At 37.5% G+C, this 19,962-nt stretch overlaps 1 protein-coding gene across 2 annotated transcripts in view; it reads right to left on the bottom strand.

Moving 5' to 3' along the window:
- Window positions 1–19,962, bottom strand: part of LOC123547526 (NHL repeat-containing protein 2-like) — a 122,790-nt gene that overhangs the window by 78,400 nt on the left and 24,428 nt on the right. For both annotated transcript variants that reach the window (XM_053551788.1, XM_053551789.1), the window contains exons 3-4: window positions 17,775–18,274; window positions 6,728–6,817 (exon numbers count right to left, since the gene is read on the bottom strand). In XM_053551788.1, the coding sequence (XP_053407763.1) occupies window positions 6,728–6,817; window positions 17,775–18,274 (590 nt within the window). The remainder of the gene's footprint in view (window positions 1–6,727; window positions 6,818–17,774; window positions 18,275–19,962) is intronic.

Here is a 19,962-nt window from a genome sequence, read left to right as displayed (position 1 = left end):
ATTTTATGAATATCCAGTGTAAAAAGCAGCCCCTATTGCGTACACAAGGTTTTTCTTTAATTTGGCCGGGTGACCTAGTTTTTGACCCCAGATGACCCATATTCAAACTCAACCTAGATTTCATCCAGACAAACATTCTGATCAAATTTCATGAAGATCTGATGCTTTGATTTGTCCTAGCGACCTACTTTTTGACCCCAGATGACCCATAATCCAATTTATGAATATCCAGTGTAAAAAGCAGCCCCTATTGCGTAAACAAGGTTTTTCTTTAATTTGACCCAGTGACCTAGTTTTTGACCACAGATTACCCATATTCAAACTTGACCTAGATTTTATCAAGGCAATCATTCTGACAAAATTTTATGAATATCCAGTGTAAAAAGCAGCCCCTATTGCGTACACAAGGTTTTTCTTTAATTTGGCCAGGTGACCTAGTTTTTGACCCCAGATGACCCATATTCAAACTTGATCTAGATTTCATCAAGACAAACATTCTGATCAAATTTCATGAAGATCCGATGCAAAATGCAGCCCCTATTGCATACACAAGGTTTTTCTTTGACTTAACCTAATGACCTAGTTTTTCACCCATGACCCACATTCGAACTTGACCTAGACTTCATCAAGGCAATCATTCTGACTAAATTCTATGAATATCCAGTGTAAAAAGCAGCCCCTACTGTATACACAAGGTTTTTCTTTAATTTGACCGAGTGACCTAGTTTTTAACCCTAGATGACCTATATTCGAACTTAACCTAGATTGCATCCAGACAAACATTCTTGCATAAAAACTACTTTTTTCTCTGGATCTGCCCATGTCTCGGTCACAAACAATCCCGTGGGCTTCTGCAGATGTTAATACACAAAAAAACGTGTATTATCCCTACATTCTGACCAAATTTCATGAAGATCCAGTGAAAAATGCAGCCCCTATTGCATACACAAGGTTTTTCTTTGATTTGACCTAGTGACCTAATTTTTGAACCCAGTTGACCCATTTTCAAACTTGACCTAGATTTCATCAAGGCAATCATTCTGACCAAAATTCATGAAGTTCAATTGAAAAATACAGCCTCTATCGCATACACAAGGTTTTTCTTTGATTTGACCTAGTGACCTAGTTTTTGACCCCAGATGACCCATTTTTGAATTTGGCCTAGATTTTATCAAGGTAATCATTCTAACAAAATTTCACGAAGATGAGTTGAAAAATACAGCCTCTATCGCATACACAAGGTTTTTCTTTGATTTGACCTAGTGACCTAGTTTTTGACCCCAGATGACCCATTTTCGAACTTGCCTAGATTTCATCAAGGTTAAAATTCTGACCAAAATTCATTAGGATCAACTGAAAAATACAGCCTCTATCGCATTCACAAGGTTTTTCTTTGATTTGACCTAGTGACCTAGTTTTTGATCTCAGATGACCCATTTTCAAACTTGGCCTAGATTTTATCAAGGTAATCATTCTGACAAAATTTCATGAAGATCAGTTGAAAAATACAGCCTCTATCGCCAAATGTTGACGGACAACAGACAGACGACGGACATCGAACATCAAGCGATCACAATAACTCACCTGAGCTAAAAAAATAGGAAATCTGTTCATTGCATGTCAGACCACCACAGTGAACAAGTATATGAAGATTCCATTTATTCCCTCTAGTGGGTACTGAGATACCAATTTATATACACAAACTTAACCAAAAATTGCTATGTCAAAAAAAGGGCCTAAATTTGTAAAAAAGCAAAGGAGGGCCACAGTACATGTGCAATGCACATCAGATCATCACAGTGAGTACTATATGAAGTTTCAGTTCATTCCTGCATACCACTTTACTTTCGAAAAGTTTACCAAATCAGCATGTGGCCGCTGACGCCAGTGAATGTGGGGCTGCAAATAGCTCTGTCTATTCTTTGAACTGTGAAGCTAATAAAGAATGCTAGTAAAACTTTTGATGCAACAGCTGAATACAGAAACAGTGTTTTAAAACAGACAAACTCTCTCTCTGGCCTCCTTCCTCCTTTTTTTCTCATTTATGTCTCTGCAACATAGCAACCTCATACCATTTTATGTCAAATCATAAAACGCTTGTCAGCCTGGGCAAAATATTCACTGCCCCTGGTTTCAATTTCAACTTTTCACACTAATATTTACCTTTAGTTTATGTGTTTATTGAGATACTGTTTGAAGACTTATTGTCATAATTCACACATAAACATCTTGTTGAGTTAGAACAGCTGACATTTTTTAATGACATAAAAAATCCATGATACAATAAACACTGACTTTTATTTCATTTCACACTCAGAAATCTTGTGATGTTAAGCACACTGTATTGACAAGTGGGTTCACAAAATAATTTTTAAAGTGTTTTTGGTGGTATCAAGTCACACCCATACAATTTAAGTCATATGGTGACTCTCCAACTTTAATAGCGGAGGAAGATCCAGTGTGCCCCTCTATACTCCTTGCATTATCTAAGGCACATGCAGGCACCTAAGTAGAACAAATTGACAACCTTATACAAGCATACTTGACAGCTCCAAGCTCCTGGCATTATTTAAGGCACAGTCAGGCATCTATGTAGAACAAATTAACAACCTTATACAGGCATACTTGACAGTTCCAAGCTCCTGGCATTATCTAAGGCACAGTCAGGCATCTATGTAGAACCAATTAACAACCTTATACAGGCATACTTGACAGCTCCAAGCTCCTGGCATTATCTAAGGCACATGCAGGCACCTAGGAAGAACCAATTAACAACCTTATACAAGCATACTTGACAGCTCCAAGCTCCTGGCATTATCTAAGGCACATGCAGGCACCTAGGAAGAACCAATTAACAACCTTATACAAGCATACTTGACAGCTCCAAGCTCCTGGCATTATCTAAGGCACATGCAAGCACCTAGGAAGAACCAATTAACAACCTTATACAAGCATACCTGACAGCTCCAAGCTCCTGGCATTATCTAAGGCACATGCAGGCACCTAGGAAGAACCAATTAACAACCTTATACAAGCATACCTGACAGCTCCAAGCTCCTGGCATTATCTAAGACACATGCAAGAACCTAGGAAGAACCAATTAACAACCTTATACAAGCATACTTGACAGCTCAAAGCTCCTGGCATTATCTATAAGACAGATGCAGGCACATAGGAAGAACCAATTAACAACCTTATACAAGCATACTTGACAGCTCCAAGTTCCTGGCATTATCTAAGACACATGCAGGCACATAGGAAGAACAAATTAACAACCTTATACAAGCATACTTGACAGCTCCAAGCCCCTGGCATTATCTAAGGCACATGCAGGCACCTAGGAAGAACCAATTAACAACCTTATACAAGCATACTTGACAGCTCCAAGCTCCTGGCATTATCTAAGGCACATGCAGGCACCTAGGAAGAACCTATTAACAGCCTTATACAAGCATACTTGACAGCTCCAAGCTCCTGGCATTATCTAAGACACATGCAGGCACATAGGAAGAACCAATTAACAACCTTATACAAGCATACTTGACAGCTCCAAATTCCTGGCATTATCTAAGGCACATGCAGGCACCTAGGAAGAACCAATTAACAACCTTATACAAGCATACTTGACAGCTCCAAGCTCCTGGCATTATCTAAGGCACATGCAGGCACCTAGGAAGAACCAATTAACAACCTTATACACGCATACTTGACAGCTCCAAGCTCCTGGCATTATTTAAGGCTCATGCAGGCACCTAGGAAGAACCAATTAACAAATTTATACAAGCATACTTGACAGCTCCAAGCACCAATTAACAAACTTATGCAAGCATACTTGACAGCTCTAAGCACCTGGCATTATTTAAGGCTCATGCAGGCACCTAGGAAGAACCAATTAACAAACTTATACAAGCATACTTGACAGCTCCAAGCACCTGGCATTATTTAAGGCACATGCAGGTACCTAGGAAAAACCAATTAACAACCTTATACAAGCATACTTGACAGCTCCAAGCACCTAGCATTATTTAAGGCACATGCAGGCACCTAGGAAGAACCAATTAACAACCTTTTACAAGCATACTTGACAGCTCCAAGCTCCTGGCATTATCTAAGGCACAGTCAGTACCAACAACCTTCTGCAAACAAGCTGGATAGGTAAATGTTTACTTGATGATCCCCAAGTAGGGCTCATACCCATAGTCACTGTGGTAGAATGGAATTGATTCCAAGCCTGTATCCCTCAGCAGGAAGTCCACGCCAAAAAATGAATTGAGTCAGCATTTAACAAAAGCTAGTTACATGATATGTTACACGTTTTTCCATATTCTTGATCTTATGTTCATGAATGTTGGTCAACAACAACTGTCGGTCATAAATAAATAACATGCAATTAACATTATTAATACCTGCTGCAGAAAAAAATAAGAAGAGAAAACAACAGGATATTGATAATGAAAAGTATCAGTAAAAAGTTCAGGACATTTATAAATACCATATATTTTTTATCTTTTATAACCCTAACCCTACCACATATTGTGACAGGGTACACGTACAGTCACTAGTTCAAAACGTTTTTGAGCCACTCAGTAGAAAAGTAAGAAGATGCATAAGAAAAATAGCCTTTTAATTTGAGACATATTGAAAACAATTAACTATAAGCCATCTTCGTGTACACCAAATGACTCCAGTGGCGACTGACCCATGTAAAAAATGATTTAATTTCATGTGTACTAATTTTTGATGGGTTTAATGTCACACCTACACAGTTATAAGTCATATGGCGACTTTCCAGCTTTGAAGGTGGAAGAAGACCCCAGGTGCCCCTCTGAGCATTATGCGGAAACCTAGGTAGAACCACCAACCTTCCATAAGCCAGCTGGATGCCTTCCTTACATGAAAAATTTAACCTCCTGAGTGACGGTCGAACCCACATTGGTGAGGGGCAAGTGATCTGAAGTCACCTTGACCAACTGGTCACAGAGGCCCCCATGGGTACTAATTAAACAACAAACTTGAAGAAACATTTCCAGGTGGACTGTACAGAACCACATTCTAAAGCTTTTGAAAGGAGTGTGTCGTTCAAGACTTTGGAGGTAAATTCGGGCATAACTACATAGGAGGCTACTTATTAATGGAGATTATATTAAATAGTGAATACATTGAACAGACAGGATACTTGTAAACAAGATGATTTACAAACCTGGTAACAAATTTATTATTACTTTCATAAGGTCAAGTGAGAAAGTCACGTTGCCCGTGCAAATACATGACATTTAATGTGTCTGAATTGACAAACTGCATGATACATTAAGTGTAATATGACAAATTAATGTACAAACAAAAATAGTAACACATAGTGCATAAAAATAGAGTTACTATAATTGTAAACTCGATAGGTTTGTTTTTTTTACAACTTCTGCGAATATTATAACACAAAAAGGTCATATAGTTTGATTTTCCACGTTTGAGAGTTAAATTTATGAACTTGTCTGTCCATTATGTAAATCAGCATGACTCAGTTTACCTTATTTAGATTAGAAACACCCACTGCTAGAACTATTTAGAATGACATAGTGGTTACACAGTTGCCCATCACTCCAGTAGACAGAGCTCAATACTCCCAACAATGCTGTTTTTTTCTCATTGAAAAATGCTGAGGTATATTTATATTCACTGAATGTTATTTTGTAATTATACTTTTTCATTGTTATTGTCATATACAAGTAAATTTTATTTAAATGCAAGACACCATTTATATCCTTCACCTGTAGTTTTCACCGGCTGTGTCTATGGATTCTTGGCATCAGAGTCCCCAAGTTACAATACCAAGCACAATTTTTTCAAGCCAAGCAAAAAATACAAGTACATGTATACCTTATTTCATTTGTACATGTATACAACACTTTGTGTATTCTATGATATATTTTTACTTATATTTGAAGGAAGATCTTACAGTAAGTAACAGACTTTCATGTTCTTCCATTTTATTAATATATTTCCGAAGAAAATATGAATACACACAGCACTGTGTCAAAGATGAACATTTATAGACTAGATGTGCGTCCATAGCACTGCTGTCACTGTATACATATTTTTTTACTAAGTCAAGGGCCATAACTCTGGTCTGGCTGTGTGAAATCACAGTTAAAACACTGGGTGCACAACTTCACAGGCTGAATCTCAACAGTATGAATCGGTTATACGCCAAGTGTATAATTCACTCGGGCTATGCCCTTGTGAAATTATTCTGCGACCTTACAACCTCGTCATAGTTTTCTTATGTTAAAACATGGTTCTGATATATATTATTTCTTAAATAACAGCATCTGTTAATAATTTAGTATCCAGCTTTCATACATTTTTCGGTTTTATTAATGGTTCAGGAAGCTGTCTCTCCTTATATAGTATTAAAATCATATTCTGCAATTTACTTCGGTTTACATGCATATGTCAAATTTAAGTGTATTTTGTAAAATTATCTTGCTGAATATGCAAACTAAAAGGCAAAACATTGTTTAGTTTTTCTCCTGAAGAATGAACATTCTCTTTGTGATAACTAATTCAGTTACTAGTATTTTGTTTTAATTCTAGAAATTAATGTCATACGTTTGGTGGTGTTACATTTTGTTAATTAAATCTCACTTTCAGTGTTTGGGGGAGGGGAGGGGGGAGAGGCTGAGTAAAATGCTATGCCCAAGGGATATACAGAACATGTAATAACATATACCTTAACATGTCCATTTTTGTCCGCAACAATAACTCTATGATGTCCAGTATCTGTGACAACCACTGTTCTGCCGTCTTCACTTACACATACCTGGAAAAAACAAAGAAATAAAATGTTTACAAAATTACATTTTTTACTAATATATACTAGTGCTTTTAAATTTGTTATTTATTGATTAAAAATATTTTTGGACACATATTTCATAGCTGGTGTTCATTTATGTCAAATCAGACATGTGGGGTTCATTCATGTACTTGTTATTTCTGTACTGAACCATCCACTGCACAAGACCATAATTATGAGGCTGAAAGACCAGTCTAAGAATGCAACCCTACCATTAGTCAGTATCAGTCATGTGCTCAGGAATAGCCAACCAAATGCTAGAGTTTTTAGACTAGTCCACAATCTTCATATCTGAACTTAAATTTGAATGTGTGGTCTAGGATTTAGTATTTACAGGTAGATTTAAAATGAGGACTTAAAAATTGTTAATTATATTGAAACAAGAGTGCCAGACTGTCACAAAATACGCCCGTCATCGAACTTGCCTATTTCAAGGGCCATAATCCAAGAGTGCCTAGGGCGATTTGGCCGGTTATCGAGCTTGGCCGAGATATCATGCCAAAAAACATTGTCAGCAAGTTTGGTGCGGTTCGGATGAAAACTGTTCTACTTGGAGAGCAGACATGCTTTGGACGCCGACCGCCCGCCGCCACGGATGTTCACAAAATACGCACCGCTCTTTCAGAGACAGGCGTATAAAAAGGTAGTCTTTCTGAAAATAGTTTAGAACTAATATTCCTGCTGTGCAACCTGTACTGTCAGCAATTTACATTTCGGTACTTTGTTTTGCGTTTAGTGCGGTTTTTCAACACTATTTCAGTTATGTGATGGCAGTCGGTTAACCTAATCAGTGTTCATGAATTCTGTACCAGTACTAACTTGTACTCTGCATGTAACTGCCAACTTCTCCATATGAATAAGGGATGGAGGATGAATGATTTCAGATACGTCTTTCATCAAATCATCATGGAGAGCATATATCTCGCCTACCAGGCATCAAACTCATAATCCCGCAATCTGTAGATCTGCGCTCTCCCTATTGAGTTTAGATGGCAGGCTTTTTCATTACTACAGCTTGTACTAGATACCACAAAGTCTACCTTGGTAGCCCAGTACGTATAACACATGACTTTAAACCAAAGGGTTTCTAGTTTGATCCCAGTTGAGACAATAATTATTATTTTTCATGGCAATTTGACAAAATTATTAGAGACTTTATCTGGAATAATTGGTTACTGTGTACTTTATTCAATCCTTGCCATTCAAAAGCTGAATAGCATTAAACTAAAAACAAACAAAAACATTAAAACAAAATTAATTATTCTATTTCCAAACAACGAGTCACTATTATAATCTGGAAATTAATAAACATCTCTGACCACGGTCCAATAAATAAACTGTCAACTATCTTACACAAATAATCCATTATTTCAGACTATTTATTTTATTCTAATGTATATAATTACACACGGGCCATTTAATTCAGGCTCCATAACTGCAAGCCTTAGTTTTAGGATCCATTTCAGAATACTGCCAATAGTTAAAACTTGTGTTCAGAAACCACCAAGTTAGCAAGAGCACTGCCCACATGTGCTTTAAAGCTCCTCTGTAAGTGCTACAGTATTAAAGAAAAGTCGATTCAAATAAAACAAGAGGGTCATTGACCCTAAAACGCTCACCTGTGTACAAGGCTTCAAATGAGCTTGTATAACTATAGAGTTAGGTTTCTTCTATGTTAACCTATATTACATACATGTCACACATACTTCTGAACCTAGGACAATAATTTGAACAATTACGGTAGACATTACAAATCTGATATCACACGCCAAATATCAAGGCTCTAGCTTTTATTGATTCAGAGAAGAAGATTTTCAATGTTTCTAATATAAAAGCCTATAGTAAGTATATGTCAGACACAGGGGTGTGGCCATCTTTTGACCTTAGGGCAATAATTTGGGCAAGTATGGTATACATAAAGGGAAAAGTGACCACGCCCCCTGGCAGCCATGTTTTTTGACGAATCGAAATAATTTGAATAATCCTGGTAGAGGGTCACACACGAACCATTTGTGTAAAATTATTTTAAAATCGGACTAGCAGTTTCAGACAAGAAGATTTTTAAATTTCCACTATATACATATAGGGAAAAATGACCATGCCCTCTAGCGGCCACGTTTTTTGACGAATCAAAATAATTTGAACAATCTTGGTAGAGGGTCACACAAGGACTATTTGTGTAAAAATATTATAAAATCAGGCCAGCAGTTTCACACAAGAAGATTTTTAAAGTTTCCACTATATACATATAGGGAAAAGTGACCACGCCCTCTGGCGGCCATGTTTTTTAACGAATCAAAATAATTTGAAAAGTCTTGGTAGAGGGTGTTATAAGGACTATTTGTGTAAAATTATTCTAAAATCGGGCCAGCAGTTTCACACAAGAAGATTTTTAAAGTTTCCACTATATACATAATAAATTAAGTATAGGAAAAGTGACCACGCCCTCTGGCGGCCATGTTTTTTGACAAATCAAAATAATTTGAACAATCTTGGTAGGGGTTCACACAAGGACTATCTGTGTAAAATTATTCTAAAAACGGGCAAGCAGTTTCACACAAGAAGATTTATAAAGTTTCCACTATATACATATAGGGAAAAGTGACCACGCCCTCTGGCAGCCATGTTTTTTGACGAACCAAAATAATCTGAACAATCTTGGTAGAGGGTCAATTAAGGACCATTTAAGTAAAATTATTCTAAAATCGGGCCAGCAGTTTCACACAAGAAGATTTATAAAGTTTCCACTATATACATATAGAGAAAAGTGACCACGCCCTCTGGCAGCCATGTTTTTTTAATGAATTGGAATAATTTGAACAGTCTTGGTAGAGAGTGACATAAGGACCATTTGTGTGAATTTCTTTCAAAATCGGACCATCAGTTTAGAAGGAGATGTCGTTTGAAGTTTTTTCTATTTTTAGCTCTGGCACCCCTATGTGCAATTAAGCGTAACCATTTGCATAACTTTGGTAGAGGACCATCCAAGGAACATCCATGCCAAGTTTCATCCAAATCCATTTAGTGGTTATGGAGATGTCGTTTAAACACAATTGTAGACGACACACACACGGACGCACAACGGACACAGAGTGATCACAATATCTCACCATGAGCACTTTGTGCTCAGGTGAGCTAAAAATAACCAAGAAATTCCAAATTTTCCACGTAAATTAAGGGCCGTATTTAAAAGAAAATGCAAAAAGGATTTATGCTTTTTGACCTACTTACTAACCTAATGATAACAAGAGATGACAGAATAACATGCATGTCCCCCTTCCTGACCAGTCAGTTATAGGGGTGATGAAAAAATACTCAGTAATTAACAAGAAACTTTTTTTCGGGTTGGGGGGGAGGGTGGCGGTGCAGTGACATAAGGGTCATCTACACTAAGCCCAATCATCCTATCAAGTTTGAAAGGTTTTGGTCAAGGGTTCCTCAGGTAAACAAAGTTTTCAATGTTCAACTAGAAATTGCTTTTGTAAAAAAGCGCATGTCTCCCCCAATGCAAAGTCCAATAGGCAAGAAGTCAATAGGGGTCAGGAGCGAAAGTCAAAGAGACACTGATAGTTGGCTGCAATAGGGATCATCAACTTGGCATGTCCAGTCATCCCCCTAAATTTCAACACTCTTGGCCTAGTGGTTCTCAAGTCACTGTTCAGGCTCCTGTGACCTTGACCTTTGATCAAGTGACCTCAAAATAAATAGGGGTCATCTACTCTGCATGTCCAATCATCCTATTAAGTTTCAACATTCTAGGTCAAGTGGTTCTCAAGTTATTTCCAAAATATGATTTTACATGACCAGGCCCCTGTGACCTTGACCTTTAACAGACTGACCCCAAAATCAATAGGGGTCATCTACTCTGCATGTTCAATCATCCTATGAAGTTTCAACATTCTGGGTCAAGTGGTTCTCAAGTTATTGATCGGAACTGGTTATCAATGTTCAGGCCCCTGTGACCTTGACCTTTAACGGAGTGACCCCAAAAATAGATAGGGGTCATCTACTGTTCATGACCAATCATCCTATGAAGTTTCAACATTCTGGGTCAAGTGGTTAGAACTCTAGCTATTGATCGGAAATGGTTTTCAATGTTCAGGCCTCTGTGACCTTGACCTTTGACGGAGTGACCCCAAAATCGATAGGGGTCATCTACTCTGCATGTTCAATCATCCTATGAAGTTTCAACATTCTGGGTCAAGTGGTTCTCTAGTTATTGATCGGAACTGGTTATCAATGTTCAGGCCCCTGTGACCTTGACCTTTAACAGAGTGACCCCAAAATCGATAGGAGTCATCTACTGTTCATGACCAATCATCCTATGAAGTTTCAACATTCTGGGTCAAGTGGTTCTCTAGTTATTGATCGGAAATGGTTTTCAATGTTCAGGCCCCTTTGACCTTGACCTTTGACGGAGTGACCCCAAAATCGATAGGGATCATCTACTCATCATGATCAATCATTCTATGAAGTTTCAACATTCTGGGTCAAGTGGTTCTCTAGTTATTGATCGGAAATGGTTTTCAATGTTCAGGCCCCTGTGACCCTGACCTTTAACGGAGTGACCCCAAAATCGATAGGGGTCATCTACTCTTCATGATCAATCATCCTGTGAAGTTTCAACATTCTGGGTCAAGTGGTTCTCTAGTTATTGATCGGAAATGGTTTTCAATGTTCAGGCCCCTGTGACCCTGACCTTTAACGGAGTGACCCCAAAATCAATAAGGGTCATCTACTCTTCATGACCAATCATCCTATGAAGTTTCAACATTCTGGGTCAAGTGGTTCTGTAGTTATTGATCTGAAATGGTTTTCAATGTTCAGGCCTCTGTGACCTTGACCTTTGACGGAGTGACCCCAAAACCAATAGGTGTCATCTACTCTTCATGACCAATCATCCTATGAAGTTTCAACATTCTGGGTCAAGTGGTTCTCTAGTTATTGATCGGAAATGGTTTTCAATGTTCAGGCCCCTGTGACCTTGACCTTTGACAGACTGACCCCAAAAACAATAGGGGTCGTCTACTCCAGCAGCCCTACAACCCTATGAAGTTTGAAGGTTCTAGGTCAAATGGTTCTCCAGTTATTGCTCGGAAATGAAGTGTGACGTACGGACGGACGGACAGGGCAAAAACAGTATGTCTCCCCCAGAGGGGGGGAGACATAATTAACTGTGACCTGGGGAGACATAATTAACTGTGACCTTGGCCTCTGACATACTGAAGCCAAAAGCGACAGGGGTCATGTTCTTCATAAGATCAATCATGCTACTAAGTTTGAAGGTTCTGGTTCAAGTGGTTCTCAAGTTACCTTGCAGAAACAGTTTTCAATGTTCAGGTACCTGTGACCTTGACCTTTGAGCTATAGATCTAAACAAAAGGGTCATGATGACCCTAAATCGCTCACTTGAGTAATATGAGCCACATGTTTCAAATGGCAAACTGATGCTAAAATATTAGAAAGTAGGTCAGTAGGTCACATTCATGGTAACTGAAAGTCAGTTTTAACATCCGTATGCAAAACTGTACATGTCATCCAAATTTCAAGGCTGTATCTCAAAAAACAAGGAAGTAGGTCAGTAGGTCAAGGTCACAGTAAGGTGACATGTAATCACTTGGGTACATCAGGTAAATATAATTAAACAGTCTAGGAAATATGATCTGATAATTTTTGAAGTATTTTTTCCTATATAACTCATATAACAAGTGACCATCATGGCGGGGCCTCTTCCCAGGGGTATAATTTGAACAATCCTGTAAAAGATCCACTAGGCAATGATATATACCAAATATCAAAGGCCTAGGCCTTGAACTTTCAGACAAAAAGATTTTTTTTTTCCCCTATATAAGTCTATGTTAAATTTGGGACCCCCAGGACAGGGCCTCTTTACACCACAGGGTAATAATTTGAGGACCACAAGGCAATTCAACATACCAAATATCAAAAGCCTAGGTCTTGCAGTTTCAGACAAGAAGATTTTTAAAGTTTTTCCCTATATAAGTCTATGTAAAACTTGGAACCCCCTATGCAGGGCCTCTTTTCACCCCTGGGGCACAATTTGAACAATCTTCAAAGAGGACCATAAGGCAATGCTACATACAAAATATCATAGGCCTACTCAGGTCTTGTAGTTTCAGACAAGAAGATTTTTAAAGTTTTTTCCTATACAAGTCTATGTAAAACTTGAGGCCCCCGGGGCGGGGCCTCTTTTCACCCAAGGGTAATAATTTGAAAATTTTTGGTAGAGGACCAAAAGGCAATGCTACATACCAAATATCAAACAAACTTGTAGGTACTGTGGTTTTAGACAGGAAGATTTTTAAGTTTTTTCCTATATAAGTCTATGTAAAACTTGTGACCCCCGGGGCGGGGCCTCTTTTCACCCCAGGGGCACAATTTGAACAATCTTGATAAAGGACCATAAGATGATGTCACGTGCCAAATATCAAGGCTCTATGTCTTGTGGTTTTGGACAAGGAGATTTTTAAAGTTTTTCCTTTCGGTTGCCATGGCTGCATGAAATTAATTTCTTTGAATAATTTTGAAAGGGGACCACCCAAGAATCATTCCTGTGAAGTTTGGTGTAATTCTGCCCAGTGGTTTTCAAGATTTTTTTAGAAAATGTTGACTGACACACGTGAGCTAAAAACAGTAAGGGTCATTTACTTCATTAGCCCAATCATGTTATTGTGTTTGAAGGTTCTGGGTAAGATGGTTTTCAAGATACTGAGCAGAAACTGTTTTCAAGGTTCTGGTTCAAGTGGTTCTCAAGTTACTATGCAGAAATAGTCAAATTAGTGTTTAATGTTCATGTCCCTGTGACCTAGACCTATGTGACCTATTGTGCCCAAAAACAAAAGGGGTCATGTGTTCAAGTTTGAATGTTCTGGGTCAAGTGGTTACCAAGTCATTCAGCAGAAACAGACAGGCAAACGCATGGACCTATTACATACATTTTGCCATTCAATTTCAGGCTTGAGCTCAGAATCAATCAATCTAAGACTGGCCTCCTACCTTGGCTATATTGCATGGTATGTCTATTTTATATATTGATAACTGTCTAGATATGCCTTATAGTGACATCCCTAGCATGACATTTGTGCAGATTTTTTCTATTTCTTTCTTGTCTGTTTTGCCAGTGAAGAAGGTACTGGGAGACTAAGAGTTTATCAAATAAGAACCATGAAAATACCTATCATCATGTGTGGCAAAAGTTACGAGCAAAAATTAGTTAAGAAATATGAAGACAGGAGACTGGCATGACAAGCTGTAATTTATTTTGCCTATTTAAGGGGAGATTTGCAGACAACACATTAGTCTGTTAACATAAAACACAAAAAAGATAATAAGACTGTTAAAGTATCATCATTACTGCTAATGTAGCCACCTTTTAATACTGTAAAAACTGGCATCCCCTCATATTTTTGTAGGCAAGGCTATAAATCTGTCTGTAATTATTGTCTGATTCACAAATTCTAAGCCTCTAAAATAGCACAATTTTATCTGATGGCTGAACCTATGTTTGGAGCCAGGGGCAATAAAAAATGTCAATGTAGAAACAACCTTCTGGACTCAGTGGAGTTACTTCCCTCTTAATGAAGAAAACTGATATATGTAATATATGTACATAGGGACGGGAGCCAGTCTAGTTGTATTTTGAAATAACTAATTTTAAAAGGGGACTAAGATTTGAGGAATTCGCGCCTGAGCCAATCCACAAAATTAAGTCCAAGACTAGTAACCAAGTAAAATTGCCATTACCTTTTTGGACAAAATTTGAAATATATATTATATCCCCATGAAAACATTAGAAATGGCCATTTTCACCCTAAAATTTAGTGTCCTTAAGCTGAACGATTTAACAGTACTTAGTTTTGAAAATCTCCAAGAATGGAAGTTAGAACATTGAAAGTGTCAGAAAAATATCACATATATTTTTCAATTGTAAGAAACTATACAAGAACTGGCTGATGACAGCACGCTCGACTTTTCTCAGTGCTTGACTCTGAATTTGAGCTTTGCCAGTAAAAACTTTAGAAAACTTTAACCAAAAAATTCTAAGTTTAAAAGGGGCATAACTCTGTCAAAATTCAAACCAGAGTGATGGGAACTGTTTCTCCTGGCGTAGACTTTGATAGTAAATAACTATTTTAAGTTTCAAGTCAAAAGCTTTGATAGTAACAGAGATATTTGACTTAATCAAAAACTTTAAGCAATGGCGACGCCGGCACTGGGGCGAGTGCAACAGCTCTACTATTTCTTCGAAAAGTCGAGCTAAAAATGGGAAAATTTTGTCAAAACATGAAAAAAAAAATTTACATGTAAGATCAAAATATCTTCCACTCAAGACCACCATATTTTACATTTTCACTCATGGCTATGCCACTTGTGAAAATACTGCATCTGGTGTACACTTGTGAAAGATATTTCAATCTTACACTGAAACAAACAAATATCTTCTAGTATATATGTTTTTTTTTAACAAAAACATCTTACTTGCATGCCAGTTGATATACTTTGAACATGACATAACAATCTATCAAGTGCAGTCAAAACTCAAATTTTGCTATCTAAAAATAATTTTCACTATGCAGGAATCAAAAATAGCTCAAATTTACAAAGGACAAAAAATAGTTAAATGTTTTTTGTTATAAATTTAGTTCTTGAACTCAATCACTGCAATATCAGTGAAATAATCAAGTTTCTTTTAACCTTTACCTTGATAAATTTCTAAAATGGACTTGTCCATCATTCAATCTGGGCAGTACCATTTATTATTCGAAGAGCTGTTCACTGAAAATTTACTGACTGAATAGCGAACAGTGCAGACCATGATCAGCCTGCACAGACATCCAGGCTGATCTTGGTCTGCACTGGTCGCAAAGGCAAAGTCACTTGCAACCACCTGGCTAAAGGTTAATTGACTAAAAACCCTATTACAGAATTTATAATTCGAACAGTAGTCACAATTTAGGGCAATATTAGTAAATAACACTTTGCAGAAAATAGCGCAAAACTGTTACAATGTTACAAAAAATAGTGTTTTTGACATGGACTATATTTCTTTAAGAACAAACAAGAAATATCACTACTAAGTGACAGTGGCTGCTGAAGAGCATGTTGTAGTTGGAATTTATGATTATCATAAACATCAACTTCTTTGCAGTATTTTAACAGTTACTGCCTTGAATACTTAATAGCTTCAAGGAGGCAAAATCATGCCCAAGGGTACATGACCAAAGATGTTGTTTTTGAAGTTTTAAGATTAAAGGTGAAGATCAAAGTTAATTTATAGATCTTGCCACAAGGTCCAATGAGTGTATTAACTTTATTTGGGTCATAACCGCAGGCTGTAGGGCCATAAAATGTTTTTTTAAGGTTTTTAAGTTTGAAGGTCATATGAGGTTCAAGGTCATTGATATATAGGTCAGTTTGTAGGTCTTGCCACAAGGATTATTAAGTGTTAGTATGAACTAAATCGGGACATTAATGTGGGCTGGAGGAGATCTGGTTCGTACAGACAGACAAACTGATGATCACATCAATTGCTCTATGCCTAGACACTTATCTATGAATGTACATGAAAACTAGTAGTACTCTGTGTGTGACCCTCACCTTCGAACATTTAAAAGTAACAGTTTTCAAATAGAGTAACGAATTTCTGTAAGGTGTGATTACTATATACCTCCTTTTAAGAGCATAAAACATATTCACAACAAGAGCTGTCTCCATAGGATGACACATTCCCCCGATGGCACTTTGAATGAATAGTTATGGCCGATGTTAGAGTTTAGGACCTTTGACCTACAGACCTGGGTCTTGCGCGCGACACGTCGTCTTACTGTGCCACACGTTCATGCGTTGTTATTTTAAAATCCATGCATGAATGACAAAGATATGGACCGGACACGCCCATCAATGCACTATCATGAAATATGACCTTTAACGTCTAAGTGTGACCTTGACCTTTGAGCTACGGACCTGGGTCTTGCGCGCAACATGTCGTCTTACTGTGGTACACATTCATGCGTAGTTACTTGAAAATCCATCCATGAATGACAAAGATATGGACCAGACATGCCCATCAATGCACTATCATGAAAAATGACCTTTAACATCTAAGTGTGACCTTGATCTTTGAGCTACGGACCTGGGTCTTACGCGCGACAGGTCATCTTACTGTGGTACACATTCATGCCAAGTTATTTGAAAATCCATCCATGGATGACAAAGATATGGACCGGACACGCCCATCAATGCACTATCATGAAAAATGACATTTAACATCTAGCTGTGGTACACATTCATGCCAAGTTATTTGAAAATCCATCCATGGATGACAAAGATATGGACTGGACACGAAAATTGCGGACAGACTGACAGACTGACAGACCGACAGACAGACGGTTCAAAAACAATATGCCCCCGGCATAAAATATTCACAGTTCAATCTCATGAAAAATAGTGCACTAGGAACATATAATTGAATATGTGGAGCATGGGGATTGGGGGGATAACCTTAGATGGAGATCTTACCACTTGCTCTTTGTAAATATTTTACCTCCCATAAGATTCTAGCATTTTCACTGGTTATAAGGTAGTCATGCGGTGACCCTTTTTATTTCTGTGTAGGGTCAGTAGTTTTTCATGTTGTCCTAAGCTAAAAATAAGTGGTTGATAAATCAAATCAATTATAGTGTCTGTTAGTGACCCTCCTTGGAAATATGCTGGGTCAGTATGATAAATATAGGGACTCGGCTAATGCTTCACCCCCGTCTCCCCCGCCACCAACCACCATTTATCAAACTGACCCTACATATTTCCGCAGAGGGTACCCAACAAACCCAATAATTAATACTGATTTAGTTATTCTTGTATACTTCTTGCTGCTTTAAAGAAAAAAAGAAAACGTTGCTCTTACCTTTCCAGGGAAGCTTAAAGGTGATGGTGGCAGTTGTTCCAACTTGATCGGCAGGTCATGGTTCATGACTTCACCCTTTTCAAGGTAGTACTGTCTCGCTACACGAACAAACTCTAATAACTTCTGCCGATGTCCTTCTCCAACAAGTTGGTACAGAAACTGCCCTGATGGACCAACGATGACCAGTGTTGGCCAACAGGCAATCTGAAGCTTTGACCACAATGTTGCTGCATGATCATTCACTACCGGATGGTGAATGTTGTAACGCAGAATGGCACTTAGAATATTCGCTGACACTTTCTCATTCTCAAACTTTGCTGAATGTACACCAATCACGGCAACACCATCACTAACTGAGAATGTGCTTTCTAGAGCCTCAAGGTCAGGCAAAATGTGCATACAGTTTACACAACAGTAAGTGAAAAAGTCAAGAACAACAATTTTTCCCTTCAGATGGTTTTTCAAGAATAAAGGTTCAGAGACATTTAGCCATTCTAGTCCTGAAAGTTAAAAATAAGAGATGTTTTTGTTTGCCTCAAGATAATCTGTGAGGAGACAGCCACAAAACTACCAAACAAGAAACTTTTCTCAGAGCTTGACACTGAATTAGGGCTTTGCCAGAAAAAACTTTAACCAAAAACTTCTAAGTTAAAAAGGGGCATAACTCTGTCAAAATTCAAACCAGAGTTATGGGGATTGTTTCTCCAGGTGTAGACTTTGATAGTAAATAATTATTTTAAGTTTCAAGTCGATAGCTTTGATAGTAACAGAGATATCTGACTTTATCAAAACCTTTAACCAATGGCGACATCAAAATGTTGAGCTAAAAAGGATTTTGTTTGTTTGTTTGATATGGATATAGAACACCATTACCTCTGAAATTCTCTCACTTCTTGTGTAACCTAACTGCAATCAGTTTTACTAATCAGTGCTCCTTAAATCTATTTCAGTACTTTCTAGTTATTGCAAACTACCTATCAACTTCCCTGCACATGTGAGAGTTGAGTGACATGAAATGACCTAAGATATACTGGCATCTGTCAGCATCAGCATCCTGTGGCAGACTCCCTCTGGGATCACCTTATGATGGAAGTGTTCTGTACTAACAACATGGCCACCAAATCTGAAGGCCCCCCCAAAAAGAAGGGTCATTCTGAGATAATACTATAACTGTAATAATAAGTGTGAGGCCCAGGGGTTTATCTATGCTTAAGAAATATATGTCTCTTTGTAAAAATAATATCAAGCAATATGATCAATTGTAAAGCTTTAAAACCAAGGCCGTTTTTTCAAGTTTGTTGGCAGGCAAGGAAGATACAGGTCACATCTGGGACATTTTAAACCATGTTTTTTTAAAAAACCTATCTTTTTATGATCAATTAAATTCAGACAGTCACTTTTCTCTGACGAAAGTTACCTTCTTGTGTGTTTGCAACGTCACAAATTGTCAAAAAGTGGCATTTATAGCAAAATTTTCTTTCAACTTTGACTAACACCTTTCACCGATGACACAATTTTATTTTAAGAAATTTTTTTTTTTATCTCCCTTTAAATACCAATTTCTGTTACCATTTTTCGACATAAGAGACAGAGGTGATTTATCAAGAAAGCTAATGAAGATTTTCAGTACTTGTTAAGGAATTCACTGTATGGAGATGAAAGTCAAAACTGTAATGCTGAAAATGTAGTACATGAACAGATACCTAACAATTCTGCCAATTTTACTTTTGAAGTACAGTGGCATCTATATAGTCAAAGATCGTTCAAACAATCTTGATGCGACAGGCAAAATTTGTTTGAGTTATTGGTAGTTCAAGCCATCAGACAATATACATTTTACAGGAATTTTCCCGAGTCAAGTAAAATGTGGTATCCAAGTTCGACTGTATCAAAACCAGTATTTTGCTGCCTGCTTCTTTTCAAATTTTTATCTAAATGTTAATATATATTCTGTTAAAATACTGAACAGAAATTAGATAGTCTTGCAGGGATTCAATCCCATTGCAATATTACATTATATTTGCTCCATTTATCTTGAAATACTTACTTTCAAAACTGTCACTTGAGATTTCGAGATTTTGAGAAAAAAATCATATCGTGACCAAAACAAAAATTCACCATCAGAATGTATTATGACAAACCATAATGTATATAAACTTTCTTTCGATTGTTTGTTTCAAACCTAATC

Source organism: Mercenaria mercenaria, chromosome 9 (genome assembly GCF_021730395.1).
Source record: "Mercenaria mercenaria strain notata chromosome 9, MADL_Memer_1, whole genome shotgun sequence".
NCBI classification, from domain to species: domain Eukaryota; kingdom Metazoa; phylum Mollusca; class Bivalvia; order Venerida; family Veneridae; genus Mercenaria; species Mercenaria mercenaria.
This window is presented reverse-complemented; position numbering and strand designations above follow the sequence as displayed.